The sequence below is a fragment of the Cherax quadricarinatus genome, chromosome 49 (genome assembly GCF_038502225.1).
Source record: "Cherax quadricarinatus isolate ZL_2023a chromosome 49, ASM3850222v1, whole genome shotgun sequence".
NCBI lineage: Eukaryota > Metazoa > Arthropoda > Malacostraca > Decapoda > Parastacidae > Cherax > Cherax quadricarinatus.
In genome coordinates, this window is record NC_091340.1 from 22,783,045 (window position 1) to 22,802,898 (window position 19,854).

Below are 19,854 nucleotides of genomic sequence, written 5' to 3' on the forward strand. Positions count from 1 at the left end.
TTCCATCATACATTGCCCAAGTTTCAATGAGATAGCCCAACAAACAACCGAGAAAAAAAATATTTACCAAAAATCATATATGGCAAGCCCAAGCCAGGTACTGGAAGTAAGTCACTTTGTCTGACTTTTCTGGGTTATCCCAGGTTCTCTATACATACACTGCTATGTATGATAATCTATGTAACTGTATTTGTGTATTCCTGAATACACTTATTTACTTCTAGTCTGTCAACAGAGTACAAGAAACTGCCCATTCACTTATTTCAACTACCCAATAAAGTGGTCAGAAATTGGCAATTTAGCTGATTTCACACAAATTTCAACAGATGCCAATTTCAAAATAGGATCCAGAATGAACAATGCAGACATTCCTGGCACTAATATAACATTTTCTCTGTTCATTAGTCACGGCTACAGGCCCCTCTTATATTACTCTTGCTTTTCATTTGGAATTTTTATTCACAAAAAAATAGAAGATTTACTGTTATGCAGACTGCTGCATTATTGTAATAATTGTATAAATAATGTCAAACCATTCTTGACTGCGTATTGGCCTGGCAGGTGGACAGGTATTGGACGGTGACGTCATTTGTTTACTCTTGAGCTTTGCTAAAGAATAGAATATTTTTGCTACTGTGAGTGCAATTTCAAGGTACTTATTGTCATGAAAGCAATCAAAATCTTATCTGTTTCTGTAATATACAGGAGGGCCCCACTTATATGGCGGGTTAGGTTCCAGGCTACCGCCGTAAAGCGGAAACCGCCGTAAAGTGGAACACCCTTTTTTTCCACTTACAAATGCATACAAACACTAGATAACAAGTTTACACTAACATATATTATGTTAGCAATAGAACCAGGCATCAAAAAACAATAAAAAAGTACAATACACACATAGTGCACTCATTACTTACCTTAAAATATTTATAGTCTTAATCTAGGGTGAGATGAGTAGTATTTATTGTAAAATATCAAGTGTGGTATGTATGGTAGTCAGCCAGGCTACCATACCAGGCCAACCCACCCACACATACTATTCTATGATATTTAAGCATCCCAGAGCGATAAAATGTATATACAGTTCACTCATTACTTACCTTAAAATATAGGGTGAGATGAGTAGTATTTATTGTAAAAAATCAAGTGTGGTATGTATGGTAGTCAGCCAGGCTACCATACCAGAGAGAAAGAATGAGTGCATGAGAGAGGACAGGCGCAGAGTTATGTAAACAAACCAGGCGAAGGTAAGTTTTGTAAACAAAGTGTACACGTCTGGTTTGTGTACAAGTTACATTGTGTACAGGTTGTCTCTACATTGATACGGTAGAATAAATAAAGAAGAACACTCCCATTCTCATGTAACATCATTTTGAGAAGAAATGATGCTCTGAGTGAAGGCAATGGAAGTAAGTCACTCTGACTTTTTTGGGTTATCCTAGGTTCTCTACACATATGTTGTTATGTATTTATGTTATGTATCGTGTTTATTATATAATTTTGAAAAAAATATCACGGATGGATTAATGAAAATGTGTATATTAACGTAATATACAACATTTAATGATACACCGAGCTCAGACAGCGTAAACAAACAAACTGAACAGGTTGTGGACGATCACTCGGTCAGGCGAAATAGACGGTATTAATACGTGTCCAGTTTTAGTTCATTCATGTACATTTGTAAGAGTTTGTGAAACTTTTACCTTATAATATTTTTATTATTATTATAATAATTAAATCACGAAACAAATACTCTTACACTGTGTACAAGTTAGTATAGAATTATAGCTATAAAGTGAAGGCATACGAAAGGAATATTTTTCTACAGTTATCCCTAGTAACAGGTCACGGGCTAGAGAAAACGTAATTCTTCCGACACTTCTACAAACCGTTTGGTAAACATCTCATATATATTTGTATAAATTTTTATACTGTGGGTGCGTGTATCATGTTTGTGTGTTACATAATGTGTTTCTTATATAATTTTGAAAAAAATATCATAGATTAAGGGAAATGTCTATATTAACGTAATATGCGACATTAATGCGCCCAAGAGATTATTATTATTACTATTATTATTATTATTATTATTATTATTATTATTATTATTATTGCATCAAGAGTAGAGAGACTCTTAGTGATTTTAATGTGTACCTACATGCCAGCACAGTGTGTAAGTTTATTTAGGTACAGGTGTACACAAGTTTAATTATCAAGTCGCCAGAAACTTACCACAGGTCAGCTGTTTTTAATAATCTTCCTGGCCTGCTAGTGTACTCGCATATAATCTAGGGATACCAGTGAATAGCAGAATACAGTGTTGTAGTAGCAACTAACCAGTATTATAATGGTACTTAGTGGAGTGGAGTGACTTTCATTAGTTTCTTTTTCTTGAAATACCAGACGTTACTGTGAATTTCATATAACCTGTAGTTACCAGCGGTCGCAATATACACAACGAGAAGCAATTATTACTACAGAAAAAGCGCCCTTCCTCCAAAATTTGCACCAGTCAACTATAGTGATAATATAGCATTTATTGTGGTGGAGACGGAAAAAAAAAAAAATAGAGAAGCTAGATACAGCGATTGATAAACAAGGGTGGAGGCTCGACCGTTCATCATTGTAGGAGTGCCAGCAGTCACCGGCTCTTCAACACGCAAGTTATACTTTTGTATCAATCAAATCACTTATTACTCGGGTAGATAATTTCCAGTAGATCCTTCATGTGTTAGCTCAAATCACCGACCAGTATGGTTTAAATAAGTGACCCACTGATCAGATCAGATAGACTGGTCCGAACCCTTGACTGGTCCGAACCCTTGACTGGTCCGAACCCTTGACTGGTCCGAACCCTGGACTGGTTTCAAACGGTTTCGTTGTGCACCACCTAGCAGGTTATTAATAGAATATTCAAGAGGTTGCTAGTAGAATTGCAGTAAATCAACCATTCAAATCATTATGAAGCTGTGTGTAGTCTGTGGTCAGTCAAACAAACGGGCTTCCACATGCATAAATTGTCATTTCTGTGGAAATTGGTGTCACGCCCCTTGTGCAGATATCCAAGAACTAGCTACAAGCAGTATTAAAACAGGGAAGTGTTTTTGGGTATGCCCAAATGAGATAAATCTGTGGACTAAAATCACAAGGGTATTAAAAGAGGTCAACATCAAAGCTGCTTTCATAGAAAACCTGGAAGCTTTCTACAACAGATGGGAACATAAAAAGTCTGGGCTGAATGGTACTGCCCTTGATACTGGCCATGTAGTCAGAAACTGTAAGGCTGGAGATGATGTCCTGGTAGTCAGTAAATGGGGGGCTGATAGTGCTGTCCTGGGAGACAGTAATGGGGAAGCTGGAGGTGCTGTCCTGGGAGACAGTAATGGTGAAGCTGGAGGTGCTGTCCTGGGAGACAGTAATGGTGAAGCTGGAGATGCTGTCCTGGGAGACAGTAATGGGGAAGCTGGAGATGCTGTCCTGGGAGACAGTAATGGTGAAGCTGGAGATTTTGTCCAGGTAGTCGGGAATTATACGCAGGAAGGAATACATATAAATGACCTCATAGGGGACAGGAGCCATAGTAGGGAAACAAGTGTAGTCAAAGATAAGATAAAACCAATATTGCAAACTAGAAATACCGCAGGAAATAGCAAACAAGAGGACTCCACTAGCAATAGTGAGGATATATTACCAAAAACAACTGGTGGGAGCTCCATTGTTGGTGCTAGGGAGGATAGAAGTAAGACAGGGAAACATGCACCAACAGGGAATACAGTCACAGAAACCCAAGGCAAACGGAAACCAAGCCTGTGCACATACTATGCACTCGGTATCTGCTGGCATGGGAAATCTGGAAAAACAGATGGGACGTGCAACTATGACCACCCTAGGAAATGCCATGCCCATATGACAACAGGAAAATGCAAACTCCCTTCCTGTAAGCTTTTTCACCCTGAACTGTGTACCTCTTCAGTACAGGAAAGACTGTGCTATAACTTAAATTGCCAGGCATACCATCTAAAGGGGACAAAAAGATACAAAACATCCAGGCCATGGGAAAACCTGGGTAGCCACAGCCACTCAAGAGGGAGAGGTTTTTTAGTGCCAGGAAGGAAAAAAAACTGGCAGGAAATGGCAGAAATCGTACACCAAATCCAGTCATTCCTGGAGTGGAACCACAGTCGATGGCCTCCACTCCAAACCAACAGATACAGATACTAATGCCGGGAAAAAAAAATCCCCCCCCAGTACCAACAATACCACCAGTCCGATAACATTCTTCTTTGCAAATATACAGGGTCTAAAGCCAGCAACAAACAACAAAATACCTTTCATCCGTGGACTGCTTGCAGAGGCAAAGGCAATGTTCGCGGCTTTCACTGAGACCCACATAAAGGATCACTTGGACAACGAAATATGGATCCCAGGTTACAACCTATACAGATGTGACAGAGTGAACAGGCAAAAGGGGGGGTTGGCCTGTACATTGCAGAGTCACTTGTTTGCACAGAACTGCTAAATGCCTCAAATGATGTAGTGGAAGTTTTAGCAGTAAAGGTCGAGAACCATAACCTAGTCATTGTGATAGTCTACAAGCCTCCGGATGCAACATCCCAGCAATTCCAGGAACAGCTGTTAAAAATTGACCACTGTCTGGAAAACCTTCCAGCTCCTGCACCCAACATCTTGCTCCTGGGGGATTTCAACTTAAGGCACCTAAAATGGAGGAATATAGCAAATAATATTGTTGCAGTAATAACACCAGGAGGCAGCTCTGATGAAAACTCACACTCACGCGAGCTTTTAAATCTCTGCACAAAATTCAATTTAAACCAGCAAATAATAGAGCCTACTAGACTGGAGAATACACTAGACCTCATCTTCACTAACAATGATGATCTGATAAGAAATATCACCATATCAAAAACAATATACTCAGATCACAACATAATTGAGGTTCAGTCATGTATGCGCGGAGCCCCAGACCGACATAATGAGATTAGTCACGAGGGAGCATTCACCAAATTCAACTTCAATAACAAAAACATAAAGTGGGACCAAGTAAACCAAGTCCTAACCGATATAAGCTGGGAATATATACTAAGCAACACAGACCCCAACTTATGCCTAGAACAGATTAACTCGGTGGCACTCGATGTATGCACAAGGCTTATTCCTCTAAGAAAAAGGAGGAGTAGATGTAAAACAGAAAGAGACAGGCGCTCCCTTTACAGGCGATGGAAAAGAATAACAGAGCGGCTAAAAGAGGTCAATATATCTGAAATGCGTAGGGAGACACTGGTCAGAGAAATAGCAAGCATCGAACTTAAGCTAAAAGAATCCTTTAGGAGTCAGGAATCGCGGGAAGAACTAAAAGCCATAAATGAAATCGAAAGAAACCCAAAGTATTTCTTCTCCTATGCCATATCAAAATCGAGAACAACGCCCAGTATTGGGCCCCTACTTAAACAAGATGGGTCCTACACAGATGACAGCAAGGAAATGAGTGAGCTACTCAAGTCCCAATATGACTCAGTTTTTAGCAAGCCGCTAACCAGACTGAGAGTCGAAGATCAAAATGAATTTTTTATGAGAGAGCCACAAAATTTGATTAACACAAGCCTATCCGATGTTATCCTGACGCCAAATGACTTCGAACAGGCGATAAATGACATGCCCATGCACTCTGCCCCAGGGCCAGACTCATGGAACTCTGTGTTCATCAAGAACTGCAAGAAGCCCCTATCACGAGCCTTTTCCATCCTATGGAGAGGGAGCATGGACACGGGGGTCGTCCCACAGTTACTAAAAACAACAGACATAGCCCCACTCCACAAAGGGGGCAGTAAAGCAACAGCAAAGAACTACAGACCAATAGCACTAACATCCCATATCATAAAAATCTTTGAAAGGGTCCTAAGAAGCAAGATCACCACGCATCTAGAAACCCATCAGTTACACAACCCAGGGCAACATGGGTTTAGAACAGGTCGCTCCTGTCTGTCTCAACTATTGGACCACTACGACAAGGTCCTAAATGCACTAGAAGACAAAAAGAATGCAGATGTAATATATACAGACTTTGCAAAAGCCTTCGACAAGTGTGACCATGGCGTAATAGCGCACAAAATGCGTGCTAAAGGAATAACAGGAAAAGTCGGTCGATGGATCTATAATTTCCTCACTAACAGAACACAGAGAGTAGTCGTCAACAGAGTAAAGTCCGAGGCAGCTACGGTGAAAAGCTCTGTTCCACAAGGCACAGTACTCGCTCCCATCTTGTTCCTCATCCTTATATCCGACATAGACAAGGATGTCAGCCACAGCACCGTGTCTTCCTTTGCAGATGACACCCGAATCTGCATGACAGTGTCTTCCATTGCAGACACTGCAAAGCTCCAGGCAGACATCAACCAAATCTTTCAGTGGGCTGCAGAAAACAATATGAAGTTCAACGATGAGAAATTTCAATTAATCAGATATGGCAAACATGAGGAAATTAAATCTTCATCAGAGTACAAAACAAATTCTGGCCACAAAATAGAGCGAAACACCAACGTCAAAGACCTGGGAGTGATCATGTCGGAGGATCTCACCTTCAAGGACCATAACATTGTATCAATCGCATCTGCTAGAAAAATGACAGGATGGATAATGAGAACCTTCAAAACTAGGGAGGCCAAGCCCATGATGACACTCTTCAGGTCACTTGTTCTATCTAGGCTGGAATATTGCTGCACACTAACAGCACCTTTCAAGGCAGGTGAAATTGCCGACCTAGAAAATGTACAGAGAACTTTCACGGCACGCATAACGGAGATAAAACACCTCAATTATTGGGAGCGCTTGAGGTTCCTAAACCTGTATTCCCTGGAACGCAGGAGGGAGAGATACATGATTATATACACCTGGAAAATCCTAGAGGGACTAGTACCGAACTTGCACATGAAAATCACTCACTACGAAAGCAAAAGACTTGGCAGACGATGCACCATCCCCCCAATGAAAAGCAGGGGTGTCACTAGCACGTTAAGAGACCATACAATAAGTGTCAGGGGCCCGAGACTGTTCAACTGCCTCCCAGCACACATAAGGGGGATTACCAACAGACCCCTGGCAGTCTTCAAGCTGGCACTGGACAAGCACCTAAAGTCAGTTCCGGATCAGCCGGGCTGTGGCTCGTATGTTGGTTTGCGTGCAGCCAGCAGCAACAGCCTGGTTGATCAGGCTCTGATCCACCAGGAGGCCTGGTCTCAGACCGGGCCGCGGGGGCGTTGACCCCCGGAACTCTCTCCAGGTAAACTCCAGGTAAACAATACATATAAAATATACAATAACTTTAAAACACTTGAAATTTTGGAAAGTTTCCAGACATAATAAGGATGTGCTCAGGGAGAATGTAAACAAACTCGGTGGGCCGCTGTGACCGTATTAGAAAGACAGGTGGGGGGAGCCGTATAGCGAGTTTTGGTCATAATTTGAAATGCCCGTATTAGCGGAACGCCGTAAAGCAAAACGCCGTAAAGCGGGGCCCTCCTGTACCTTTCATTCTATCAAATGAGACCGAAAAAATGAGAATATAACCATAACAACCATACAAAAATATACTGCTAAGCGGCTGCTAATGGCTGAGAAGCGAACTCCACTATTTATGGTCTGATTTCTTCCATTTTTGGTGTACGTGAAGAAGTATCTTTCCGTCATACATTGCCCAAGTTTGAATAAGATAACCCAACAAACAACTGAGAAAATAATAATAATAATAATAATATCTTTATTTACTACACGTACATACATGTACAAGGTATACAGGCCTAGCTGAAATCAGTGACATACTACTGTATAGAAAGTCGCTTGTTATGCAGAATATTTCAAGAAAATTAGGTCAGTGTCCCAGGATAACACCCACACTAGTCGACTAACACCCAGGTACCCATTTACTGATGGGTAAACATAGACAACAGGTGTAAAGAAACATGCCTAATGTTTCTACCCTGGCTGGGAATCGAATATTTACCAAAAATCATATATGGCTAACCCAAGCCAGGTACTAAAAATAAGCCACGTTGACTTTTTTGGGTTATCCTAGGTTCTCTACACATATGCTGCTATGTGTGATAATCTATATAGAGAAAATAACTTTTTTGTTTCAGGTTTATGGTGGAGTACGAGTGTATATCACAGTTGGCCCTGAGCTATACTCCATTTTCTCTAATATAATCCCCAAGACAGGGATAGGAGAATGGTATTTGTATACCATATCCTCTTCATACCTCCGTCGAACTGCTCAGTGTTATGCCAAATATTATTCATTCTGGAGTATTTAATATGTTTTATGTTATTTATATTGTTTATTATGTCATATTAGATTAATTGTGATAGGCAAATAAGCTTAGTGTTGATATTAGCGTAATAATAAAGCATATTCTCCTGCTTCATGAGACTGAGCTCATGGCAACTGACAGCGGCTTCAAAGCCACCTTATCTTTAATGGATAATGTACTGTGTAGGTGCTTTACATAATGAGAAGCATTTCTTTTATTCATTGGAGCCATGGCTAGGGATAAAAGTAAGCAGGTTAAAACAATAAATGGAGAAAAAGAAATTGGAATGACTTATGCAGCAAGTAGCGCCACCAAACAGTACCAGCAGGTTGGTGTGGAGACCCTGGAAATTTGAAATTATGCTAGCCAAAATTAGTGCCAAATAACTGAAGGAACCGAATAACTGATTGCCTGATTTGTGATGGCGGACCTGTAGTAGTTATACACATTTTCCCAGATACTACTTCATTAATCCCCTTTAAATCCCAGCACATTGGATTACACACAACAGTTGACTGAATGATGGTCAATGTTTTTTCTTATTCCTTGTCACTTACCTCTGCCAGGGTTAAGAAAAGAAATTTTAATTTTTTTCTTTATTTTGACCCTCTTGTTTTTCTGTCAAGAGAGACAGATCAATGTTTAAAAATTAATTTTTAAACATTTATCTATTATTTTTATAATGTTTACAGTCTTTTATTAGTAGAATTATTGTCATTATATTATTATTATTGCCACAGTTGTTTTGGTGTACTTCCAATGGCTGTACTAGGACATACTGGGTCGTACTATGTTGCACTGGGTCATACTGGGTCATACTAGGTTGCCCTGGATTACAACCCAGGTACAATAAGGCCTGTTATCCTGGGTGTAAAGGGAGCAAGGAGCAGAATAAACACAGGTGAATGACTTTGAATTATATTTTCCTTTACCAATTATAAATATTTACAAGTATGTACACTATATACAGTTGGAAATATGTGTGTACCACATGGTGAATCAATAGGCAAAGACACAGCCTGGAGACAGAATAGACAACCGTTTTCAACCAGCTCTAGAATGGAAATGACAAGGGTGGAAACGTGAGTGGTGACCACGCCACTTCCACAATTGCCAGACTCACTTTTTCATTGGCTGAACCCAGGTATTGATCTGATGATGGGACCCTATTGTCCGACCCTTAGCACCCGGTTCACGGTTCACTGGTTGGGGGGTAGCCTTTTAATGAGGGTGTGTACATGCGCCGAATAAAGGTTACATACTCTTTGCATACCACACCCTTGGTCATACTAGGTTGCACTGGGTCATACTAGGTTGCACTGGGTCATAATAGGGTGCACTGGGTCATACTGGGTTGTACTAGCTTGCACTGGGTCATACCGGGTTGTACTAGGTTGCACTGGGTCATGCTGGGTTTCACTGGGTCCTACTGGGTCATACTAGGTTTCACTGGGTCCTACTGGGTCATACTAGGTTTCACTAGGTCATACTGGGTCATACTAGGTTGCCCTGGGTTATAATAGGTTGTACTAGGTCATATTGGGTTGTTTAGTAGCACTTACATAAATAAGAATGCACCTTAATGCAGGAGCATTACCTTGGTAGCTGGCAGGTCAGGAAGACATGTAGGCAACAACATGGGTACCACTGACTAGGTACAGGTTTATTGGCAATGTGAGTTACAGCAGTCAGGTCATAAGTGTGAAATTAAATTAAAGTGTTTTGGGGCATATTTATGGTTTAAACTATAAAAATAGGCATTTATAGGCATTTTTTTAACTGTGTCCAGAATTCACCATTTTTCCAAATTTGTGGGTGATCTTGGTATGTAACCCCTGCGAATTTGGGGAGACTACAGTTTGCTGCAGTATAAACATTTAAAAATATACCAGAAATGTTATAAGTTAGTTTAGTTTAATATGTTTATTATGCACCCCATACCCATCCTGTGGGCGGTAGTCAAAAGATTACAGAGGTACATAATTGGTCCAGGGACTGGACTCCAAAGTTTTGATAGCTGAGCAAGTTACAAAGGTAATGAACTAGATCTGGTCATAATCATGACCAAGTTACAAAGGTAATGAACTAGATCTGAATGTACAACAATGCATACAACCATATGACCTGTCTTTGTAATACTCACTTGTGCTTTATAGTAATCTGTTTACATTAAAGTTTTATCACCGATGTCATCATTGCTTAGTTCATCTTAAGTTAATTTTAAGCCAGCCCGTAATGCTATGCATAGTATAAGTGGCTTTGGCATACTGCTCTTTTCTGTATTTTTTGTACCTCTGTATGTGTGCACAAATTTTTAAATAAATAAATAAATAAATAAATAAATAAATAATCATGACCAAGTTACAAAGGTAATGAGCTCCAGGTAGAGCTGGTCACACTCATGAATAATTGCAAAGGTAATGAATCATAAACACATTAATCATGAGAATTTACAAAGGTAATGAGCTCCAGGTAGAGCTGGTCAAAATCATGACAAGTTTCAAAGGTAATGAATGATAAACATGTTATCACATGATTACAATCATAGACAAATTACAGAGTAATGAGCAGTTAACAAACATAGCAGGGAATTCATCCAATGCCCCAACAACAGATGTTGCTAGGTGCCTGTCTCTCCTCAGTAGACAGCCATTGCAAACAGCAGCAAGTTGCCCCGGGATCTGCTGCTTGCACGAGCACCATCGACCCTCCCCAAGAGGTCCAAGAAGCCAGTGACTCCGTTAGCAGCCCGATGGAGAGCTCCCCTAGGGACATGTCAGCATCCTGGTGGACGCCAAGTTGACTGAAGATCCCAGGCCCTCGTGTGCACGGATGTTGAAGCTTGAGGAACTGAGTACACACTGCCGGTGGCACACCTGACAGCTGCCTCGCGGTCGAACTCCACGATGCTGTCCCTGTAGTGGAAGTTCCTGTGAGCCCGGCACTCCCTGCAGTGCCATCGCTGACATCGTGGGTTAGGGAAGAAGTACCCTCTATAGATGGGGTGGCGCTGGGAGTTGGGTGGGTGAGGCGGGGGAGACGCGCAGGGGTGAGGCGTTATGAGAGGGTCACTGTTTACTACACACGCCCTCCCATAAACTGTCCAAGCAGATCTACATTCACATGTGTAGTGCTACGAAAGTAGATCTATGTTTTTTACATATTTTCAAATATAACAAAAAAAAAATAGATCAAAGTTTTTTTACACATATTCAAATGTAAAAAAACAAAAAAAAGATTACTTTTTTTTACATACAGCAGGGCCCTGCTTTACGGCGTTTCGCTTTATGGCGTTCCGCTAATACGGACATTTCAAATTATGACCAAAACTCGCTATACGGCTCCCCCCACCTGTCTTTCTAATACGGTCACAGCGGCCCACCGAGTTTGTTTACATTCTCCCTGAGCACATCTCCTTATTATGTCTGGAAACTTTCCAAAATTTCAAGTGTTTTAAAGTTATTGTATATTTTATATGTATTGTACTTGATAATTAAACTTGTGTACACCTGTACCTAAATAAACTTACACACTGTGCTGGCATGTAGGTACACATTAAAATCACTAAGAGTCTCTCTACTCTTGATGCAATAATAATAATAATAATAGTAATAATAATAATCTCTTGGGCGCATTAATGTCGCATATTACGCTAATATAGACATTTCCCTTAATCTATGATATTTTTTTCAAAATTATATAAACACATTATGTAACACACAAACATGATACACGCACCCACAGTATAAAAATTTATACAAATATATATGAGATGTTTACCAAACGGTTTGTAGAAGTGTCGGAAGAATTACGTTTCCTCTAGCCCGTGACCTGTTACTAGGGATAACTGTAGAAAAATATTCCTTTCGTATGCCTTCACTTTATAGCTATAATTCTGTACTAACTTGTACACAGTGTAAGAGTATTTGTTTTGTGATTTAATTATTATAATAATAATAAAAATATTATAAGGTAAAAGTTTCACAAACTCTTACAAATGTACATGAATGAACTAAAACTGGACACATATTAATACCATCTATTTCGCCTGACCGAGTGATCGTCCACAACCTGTTCAATTTGTTTGTTTACGCTGTCTGAGCTCGGTGTATCATTAAATGTTGTATATTACGTTAATATACACATTTTCATTAATCCATCCGTGATATTTTTTTCAAAATTATATAATAAACACGATACATAACATAAATACATAACAACATATGTGTAGAGAACCTAGGATAACCCAAAAAAGTCAGAGTGACTTACTTCCATTGCCTTCACTCAGAGCATCATTTCTTCTCAAAATGATGTTACATGAGAATGGGAGTGTTCTTCTTTATTTATTCTACCGTATCAATGTAGAGACAACCTGTACGCAATGTAACTTGTACACAAACCAGACGTGTACACTGTTTACAAAACTTACCTTCGGATGGTTTGTTTACATAACTCTGCGCCTGTCCTCTCTCATGCACTCATTCTTTCTCTCTGGTATGGTAGCCTGGCTGACTACCATACATACCACACTTGATTTTTTACAATAAATACTACTCATCTCACCCTATATTTTAAGGTAAGTAATGAGTGAACTGTATATACATTTTATTGCTCTGGGATGCTTAAATATCATAGAATAGTATGTGTGGGTGGGGTGGCCTGGTATGGTAGCCTGGCTGACTACCATACATACCACACTTGATTTCTTACAATAAATACTACTCATCTCACCCTAGATTAAGACTATAAATATTTTAAGGTAAGTAATGAGTGCACTATGTGTGTATTGTACTTTTTTATTGTTTTTTGATGCCTAGTTCTATTGCTAACATAATATATGTTAGTGTAAACTTGTTATCTAGTGTTTGTATGCATTTGTAAGTGGAAAAAAAGGGTGTTCCACTTTACGGCGGTTTCCGCTTTACGGCGGTAGCCTGGAACCTAACCCGCCGTATAAGTGGGGCCCTCCTGTACTTTCAAATGTTGAAAAAACGTATACAGTGGACCCCCGGTTAACGATATTTATTCACTCCAGAAGTATGGAAGTATGTTCAGGTGCCAGTACTGACCGAATTTGTTCCCATAAGAAATATTGTGAAGTAGATTAGTCCATTTCAGACGCCCAAACATACACGTACAAACGCACTTACATAATTGGTCACATTCGGAGGTAATCGTTAAGCGGGGGTCCACTGTATATACGTTTGGACCGTTTACGGGTTAAAACAATATCAAAGATGGTCGACATAAACCCACTACCATTATACTGTAGTATGCTCTTCACTTAGCAACGAATTCGTTTACCGACATGGTCTTAGGAACGGAACTCCATCGTTAAGTAAGGAGAGACTATATTATTATTATTATGAAAACACTGAGGTTAATTACATGTACTTTTGCAGGTTGTGCTTCAGGGATTCCAAAACGGTGCACCATCGCACTTCCTGACAGAGAAGATTACTGTCTCAGGGGTCGACCAGACTCCAGGTACACTGAGCACTACACCCACATGGGCTCTACACCACTTGGGGGAGATTTTACTTGATTTTGATCCAAGGAAGGAGAGTAAGGCTTTAATTCCTTAGATCAACAGGGTTGGTATAGTGACATCTCTATCCTTCTTTGATGGGTAGATATGTAGATATTTTGTTTTAACCAAAATAATCTGTTATTAACTCCTTAACTGTCCAAACATAAATCCACATTCTTAACGCTAGCGCTCCAAACGTAGATCAACGTTTTATTTTTCCTGCCTTCAAATTTGGCACAATTGGCCTGAGATTCCTGGTCAGTATAGAATGTATCTTAACACTCGATATGCGCAATATTAAAAATATCTGAGACCACTTAGTATCTTGCGGGAGCACCAGTTCACTTGAGCGCCAGCTAGAACAAACAACGTGGCAAACACCAGGGACTCACTGATGTCATGTTGTATTAACACTCCCCTTTTAAGAGGAAAGTGATGTTGGCCCTGAGTTTAATGGCTTTGAGATGGATGTGGCTGCAAGATGTCGAGGAAATATCAAAATCCTCGATAATGAGGCATGTGCAACATTTGTGCAACATCCTTTCAATTCTGATACTGCTGGTAGTATCATCCTGCCAAAATATCCTATAACCTATGCCCTGATTGACTTTGGCTGTCTCTGTCTATCTCTGTCTCACAGGTACACATAAATACAGTTATTATACATAGTGTAAATTACCTAGGATTACCCAAAAAAAATCCAAAGTGCCATACTGTGCTTATAAAGGCATAATAAGCATGACTGGCAAGTAATATGTATTTTCACTTGTTCAGGAATAAGACGTGATGACTCTGCATCATGTGTAATACCTGTTGGTTCATGAGTAGCTCTCTCTCTCTGAGATAGAAAAGAGACAAGCAGACAGTGAGACAAGAAAACAGACAGATAAGCAGAGACAGAGATAAACAGAGACAGAGCTAGACAGACAGACATAGACAAACGCATTTATGTGTAACAGTGAAAACAAATAAAGCCAAGGCAGTGCTTGATCATCAAGTGTCACTCCACTGCTGACATTGCAGCAGTGGAATGACACTCATCTTACACTTTGCTTCAAGGAGTTTCATATATACTCCAGCAGGTCTAAAACATTTCTGGGACATATAAATACTTCATATATATTTCTAGACAATAGTATGTGACCAAGACAGGTGAAAATATTCACCTGTCAGTGTGTTTGTGACTTCATTTTGAGTACTATTTGTGTACCTAATATTAGTGTCACAATAATCATTAGCTATGAAATCACAAGAACTACTAAAATTGTAATTATCAGAACATAAAAAATATATAAATTAAGAAAAGAGAGAGAGAGAAAAAAAAGGTATATCGGCAGCATTTCTACAAGCGGCAGGACTCCATATTGCTGTCAGGTGAGCATCCTGCACCGACTTCACGGCCTTATACACCTACCATCTGACTTATGACCTGCTCAACATTCTACCACTGGACTTATGACCATGTTTTGTATGCAAATGTTCTGGGAAATAAACAACTGTTTGTGTTTAACACAGTGTTTCCCCTAAACTTTACAGTATAAAATACAAATCTAACAGCACAAAAAGTAAAGTAAAAAATTAAATACCAAAATAAAACAATAAAATAGAATCATTACTTAAGGTGATGCTGATATTTAGTAGTAAGGTTCGACTTATGTCCATTTTGACTTATGACATGTTAGTCGGAACCAAGTCTTATTACACACAGAAAATTGCCCTCCCTAATTAAAAAAAAAAAAAAAATTTATTCAGAATATTTGGAGTACTGGCAGTGAAAACATAGATCTATGTTTAGACAGTTAACGGGTTAACATAATGTGTTAGGTTAATTGTGTTATAATCTCCATTAACCGGTGCCGCAGGATCCTTAACGAGCCCCATGAGCGTGGCATCCAGTACTGCCAGGATGGTGGCACCCAACCAAGCACTGCGAGGCATACCCCTGGCACCCCAGTACTTTATGACACCATCAGTCAGCATGGCACCTCTGATGACACCCACTGTGGCAGCACCCCAGGCCATGGCACTCTCCTCCGGGGCGTACCTGCTGCCTTCAACACCACTGACAGGTACGTCCCCCTACACTCACCATTATGGCACCACCTCCCACACCACCCCTTACAGTGATGACACTGTCTTGTCCTGTTCTTAACCCTTAAACTGTCCAAACGCAGACCTACGTTTTTTTTACATTTGAAAACGTGTAAAAAAACTTTGATCTACTTTTTTTGTTATATTTGAAAATATGTATAAAAACATAAATCTACTTTTGGAGCACTACGCATGTGAATGTAGATCTGCTTGGACAGTTTAAGGGTTAATGACTGTGTTAGAGGTGGTATCTTAACTTTCTGCACATAACTGTTCCTTGACTTATGACGGGGTTATGTTGTGATGAACTCAGCATAAGTTGAAAATATCGTAAGTCGAATGTGAATACAGCAGGACCCCCATATCTGCAGGGAATACGTTCCAAGGACCTGCCATGGATATTGAAACCATGGATAGTAGCAAATATTATATATAAATCCTATACATAACTGTTATAAAGTTTAATTGCTAAATTATGCACAATAAGTGGAAAATTATCACTTTTTCACTGATGGGAAGCACTTGAGGGCTTCTCTTAGACTCTGAAGAACTGCAAGTTTCTCTTCTTTTGCAAAATTAAGAGGTATTTCTGGGCGACAGTAAACCGTGGATAACTGAAACTGCGGATACTGAATTCATGGATACGGGGTTCTACTGTATATAATAAATAAATAAATGTCACTGAATTAGTAAATAAATAATTACTGTAACTAAATACAAATATATAAATTATATTTGTATTTAGTTACAGTAATTATTTATTTAATTAATTATTTATTATTTATTTACCGGTTATTTTCATATAGTCGGACTTGAGTCCTGGAAATGGGAAGTACAATGCCTGCACTTTAAAGGAGGGGTTTGGGATATTGGCAGTTTGGAGGGATATGTTGTGTATCTTTATATGTTTATGCTTCTAGACTGTTGTATTCTGAGCACCTCTGCAAAAACAGTGATAATGTGCGAGTGTGGTGAAAGTGTTGAATGATGATGAAAGTATTTTCTTTTTGGGGATTTTCTTTCTTTTTTGGGTCACCCTGCCTCGGTGGGAGACGGCCGACTTGTTGAAAAAAAAAAAAAAAAAAAAAAAAAAAAAAATACAAATATTGAAAACTAAATAAATAAATACAAGTTTATCCTATCAGTAAATGTACAGTACCATACATGGTAATATTCAGTACCGTACATGGTAATATTCAGTACCGTACATGGTAATAGTACTGTACATGGTGATATTCAGTACCGTACATGGTAATAGTACTGTACATGGTAATATTCAGTACCGTACATGGTAATAGTACCGTACATGGTAATAGTACTGTACATGGTGATATTCAGTACCGTACATGGTAATAGTACTGTACATGGTAATATTCAGTACCGTACATGGTAATATTCAGTACCATACATGGTAATATTCAGTACCGTACATGGTAATATTCAGTACCATACATGGTAATATTCAGTACCGTACATGGTAATAGTACTGTACATGGTGATATTCAGTACTGTACATGGTAATAGTACTGTACATGGTAATATTCAGTACCGTACATGGTAATAGTACCGTACATGGTAATAGTACTGTACATGGTGATATTCAGTACCGTACATGGTAATAGTACTGTACATGGTAATATTCAGTACCGTACAAGGTAATAGTACTGTACATGGTAATATTCAGTACCACACATGGTAATATTCAGTACCGTACATAGTAATAGTACTGTACATGGTGATATTCAGTACCGTACATGGTGATATTCAGTACCATACATGGTAATATTCAGTACTGTACATGGTAATAGTACTGTACATGGTGATATTCAGTACTGTACATGGTGATATCCAGTACCATACATGGTGATAGTACCATACATGGTGATATTCAGTACTATACATGGTGATATTCAGTACTGTACATAGTGATATTCAGTACTGTACATGGTGATATTCAGTACCATACATGGTGATATTAGGTACCATACATGATGATATTCAGTACCATACATGGTGATATTAGGTACCATACTGTAGACAGCCTGTACTGTCTGCACAGACAGCCCATGCTGTTTGCCAGCTTAGTTCATATTTCGCGCCATGCTGGTGCTGCCACCTATAGGCGTTGCCACTTCAGCCTGCCTGCCCTTGCCTCGCTCTCACACACACAGCGGCCTAGCAGCAAGACAGAAGGCCTTACTCCCTAGCTCTCTCTCGTGGGATGGCCCTCCCGGGCCATGGGCAAACACACAAGCCTGTGTACCCATCATGACTTAACAATAAACAAAGAAGTCTCCGAAGAAGTATATCATTTGAACCCCGCTACCATACTACCAAACAAATAATCCCATTAAACATTGGTAGCAGCGGTGGTCGCAGCAGTTGTTTGCCCGGAGAGAGGAAGGAGAGGTATGAAGTCATCTTCACTTCATCACCCTATACAAGAAGCATCTGTCTCTCAACGAGTTATCTTGATGTCGTGTCTGCACGTTTGAGCATCCAGACACAGGTACAAGCAGGATCCAGCCGAAATTTGCCGAAATTCTCCGAGAATTGTAAGTGACCCCACGCTACAGCGTCCCACGCTGTTTCTCAAGTCACGTGTTCAGCGTCACTTGTATGTTGCTGTTGTTGTTCAGCTCAGCACAGCTGTTTCAGCAAGCCAGAGGTGAGTTTCGTGGTGATTTCTGCGTCCAGTGTGTTTCCCTGTGTTTGTGGGTGGGAGGAGGAGGAATGGCCAGATGCTCCCTCGCCATACACTCACCCACGCTCCTCGCCACCACACTACCATACACCACTCACCACTGCCCACTCCCTCTGCTGTGTTTTCTGCTGTTTTCCATGTGAATTCATTGCCAGAGCTGTGTATCCGAGTGCCCGAGGCCACTTGAAGCTACGTGGGTCAGCATGCCACGTAGATCACGACACCACGTGGATCACGACGCCACCGGTGTGGGCGATGTCACGTAGATCTACCAGCCATGTGAGTTACCAGATGTCCCAGGCCTCATGCTGTGGTCTGCTGCCCGCATCACATCGACGTCACCCACGATGCTGGCCAACTTCATGACGTCACGATGTCTGCTGACGTCACCTCACGATGTCTGCCTGACATCACGTTGAGATGTCTGCTGACGTCACAGTGCTGCTGACGTCATCACGCCTGACATCACCATCGAATGTTCAGTAATTATTAAAATATTGTCGAGAAGACTAAGAGAAGATATATGTCGTGTGTTAATTCCTCTCAGTCAGTGTTCTCACATTTTAGTATATGTCTTAGTGTCAGTTTTATGCACAGAAAAGCATCATTTGCTAGTTTAAGCCATGTTGTACAGCATGTACAGCGGGTGTGTTTAAAGTTTCCGTGTGTCCAGTGAGGTCTGAGCCAGACCTGAGTAGCACCACTGTGCTAAGTCACCCGAAGTGACCAGTACGTTTGACAGCTGATGTCAAGTCAGCCCCTGAATGACCGAGCCCTCTTGTACAGAAAGCTTTTATGCTCGTCACTCGTGATGTTCTGCAGAATCGTACCTGCTACGATTCCCATCGAGATTTGTTTCACTTCACCTCCAGACCATCAGAGTGCAGTTATATGTAGAGAAACAAGTCTGGGGATGCTTAGACTAACCTCTGCTATAACTCCAGTTGCTGAGAGAATGATACTTGTCAAGCCGCAGTCAGCCCTGTCGGCAGGCGCTGTGTCAGCCTCATGTCACAAGCTTCAGTGAGCAGCCTACACAAAGAAGATGTCACTTTGACTGCTAGCTCTCTCACTGCAGTCTGGTGTATGATGTTACGACTCCCAGATGTTTCGCCCAGTCCTCTCTGCCACGACTCGCTCCACGCTCGCCGGCAGTGACAGCCCAGCGACAGTACCAGCCGAGAAGTGTCCTCCTGAGTCGCTTG

At 40.4% G+C, this 19,854-nt stretch overlaps 1 protein-coding gene across 1 annotated transcript in view; it reads left to right on the forward strand.

The window, feature by feature from the left end:
• The window catches only part of LOC128697066 (uncharacterized), a 233,916-nt gene that overhangs the window by 203,072 nt on the left and 10,990 nt on the right, over positions 1–19,854 (forward strand). The window contains exons 7-8 of the mRNA XM_070095253.1: positions 13,727–13,811; positions 15,717–15,923. Of these exons, the coding sequence (XP_069951354.1) occupies positions 13,727–13,811; positions 15,717–15,923 (292 nt within the window). The remainder of the gene's footprint in view (positions 1–13,726; positions 13,812–15,716; positions 15,924–19,854) is intronic.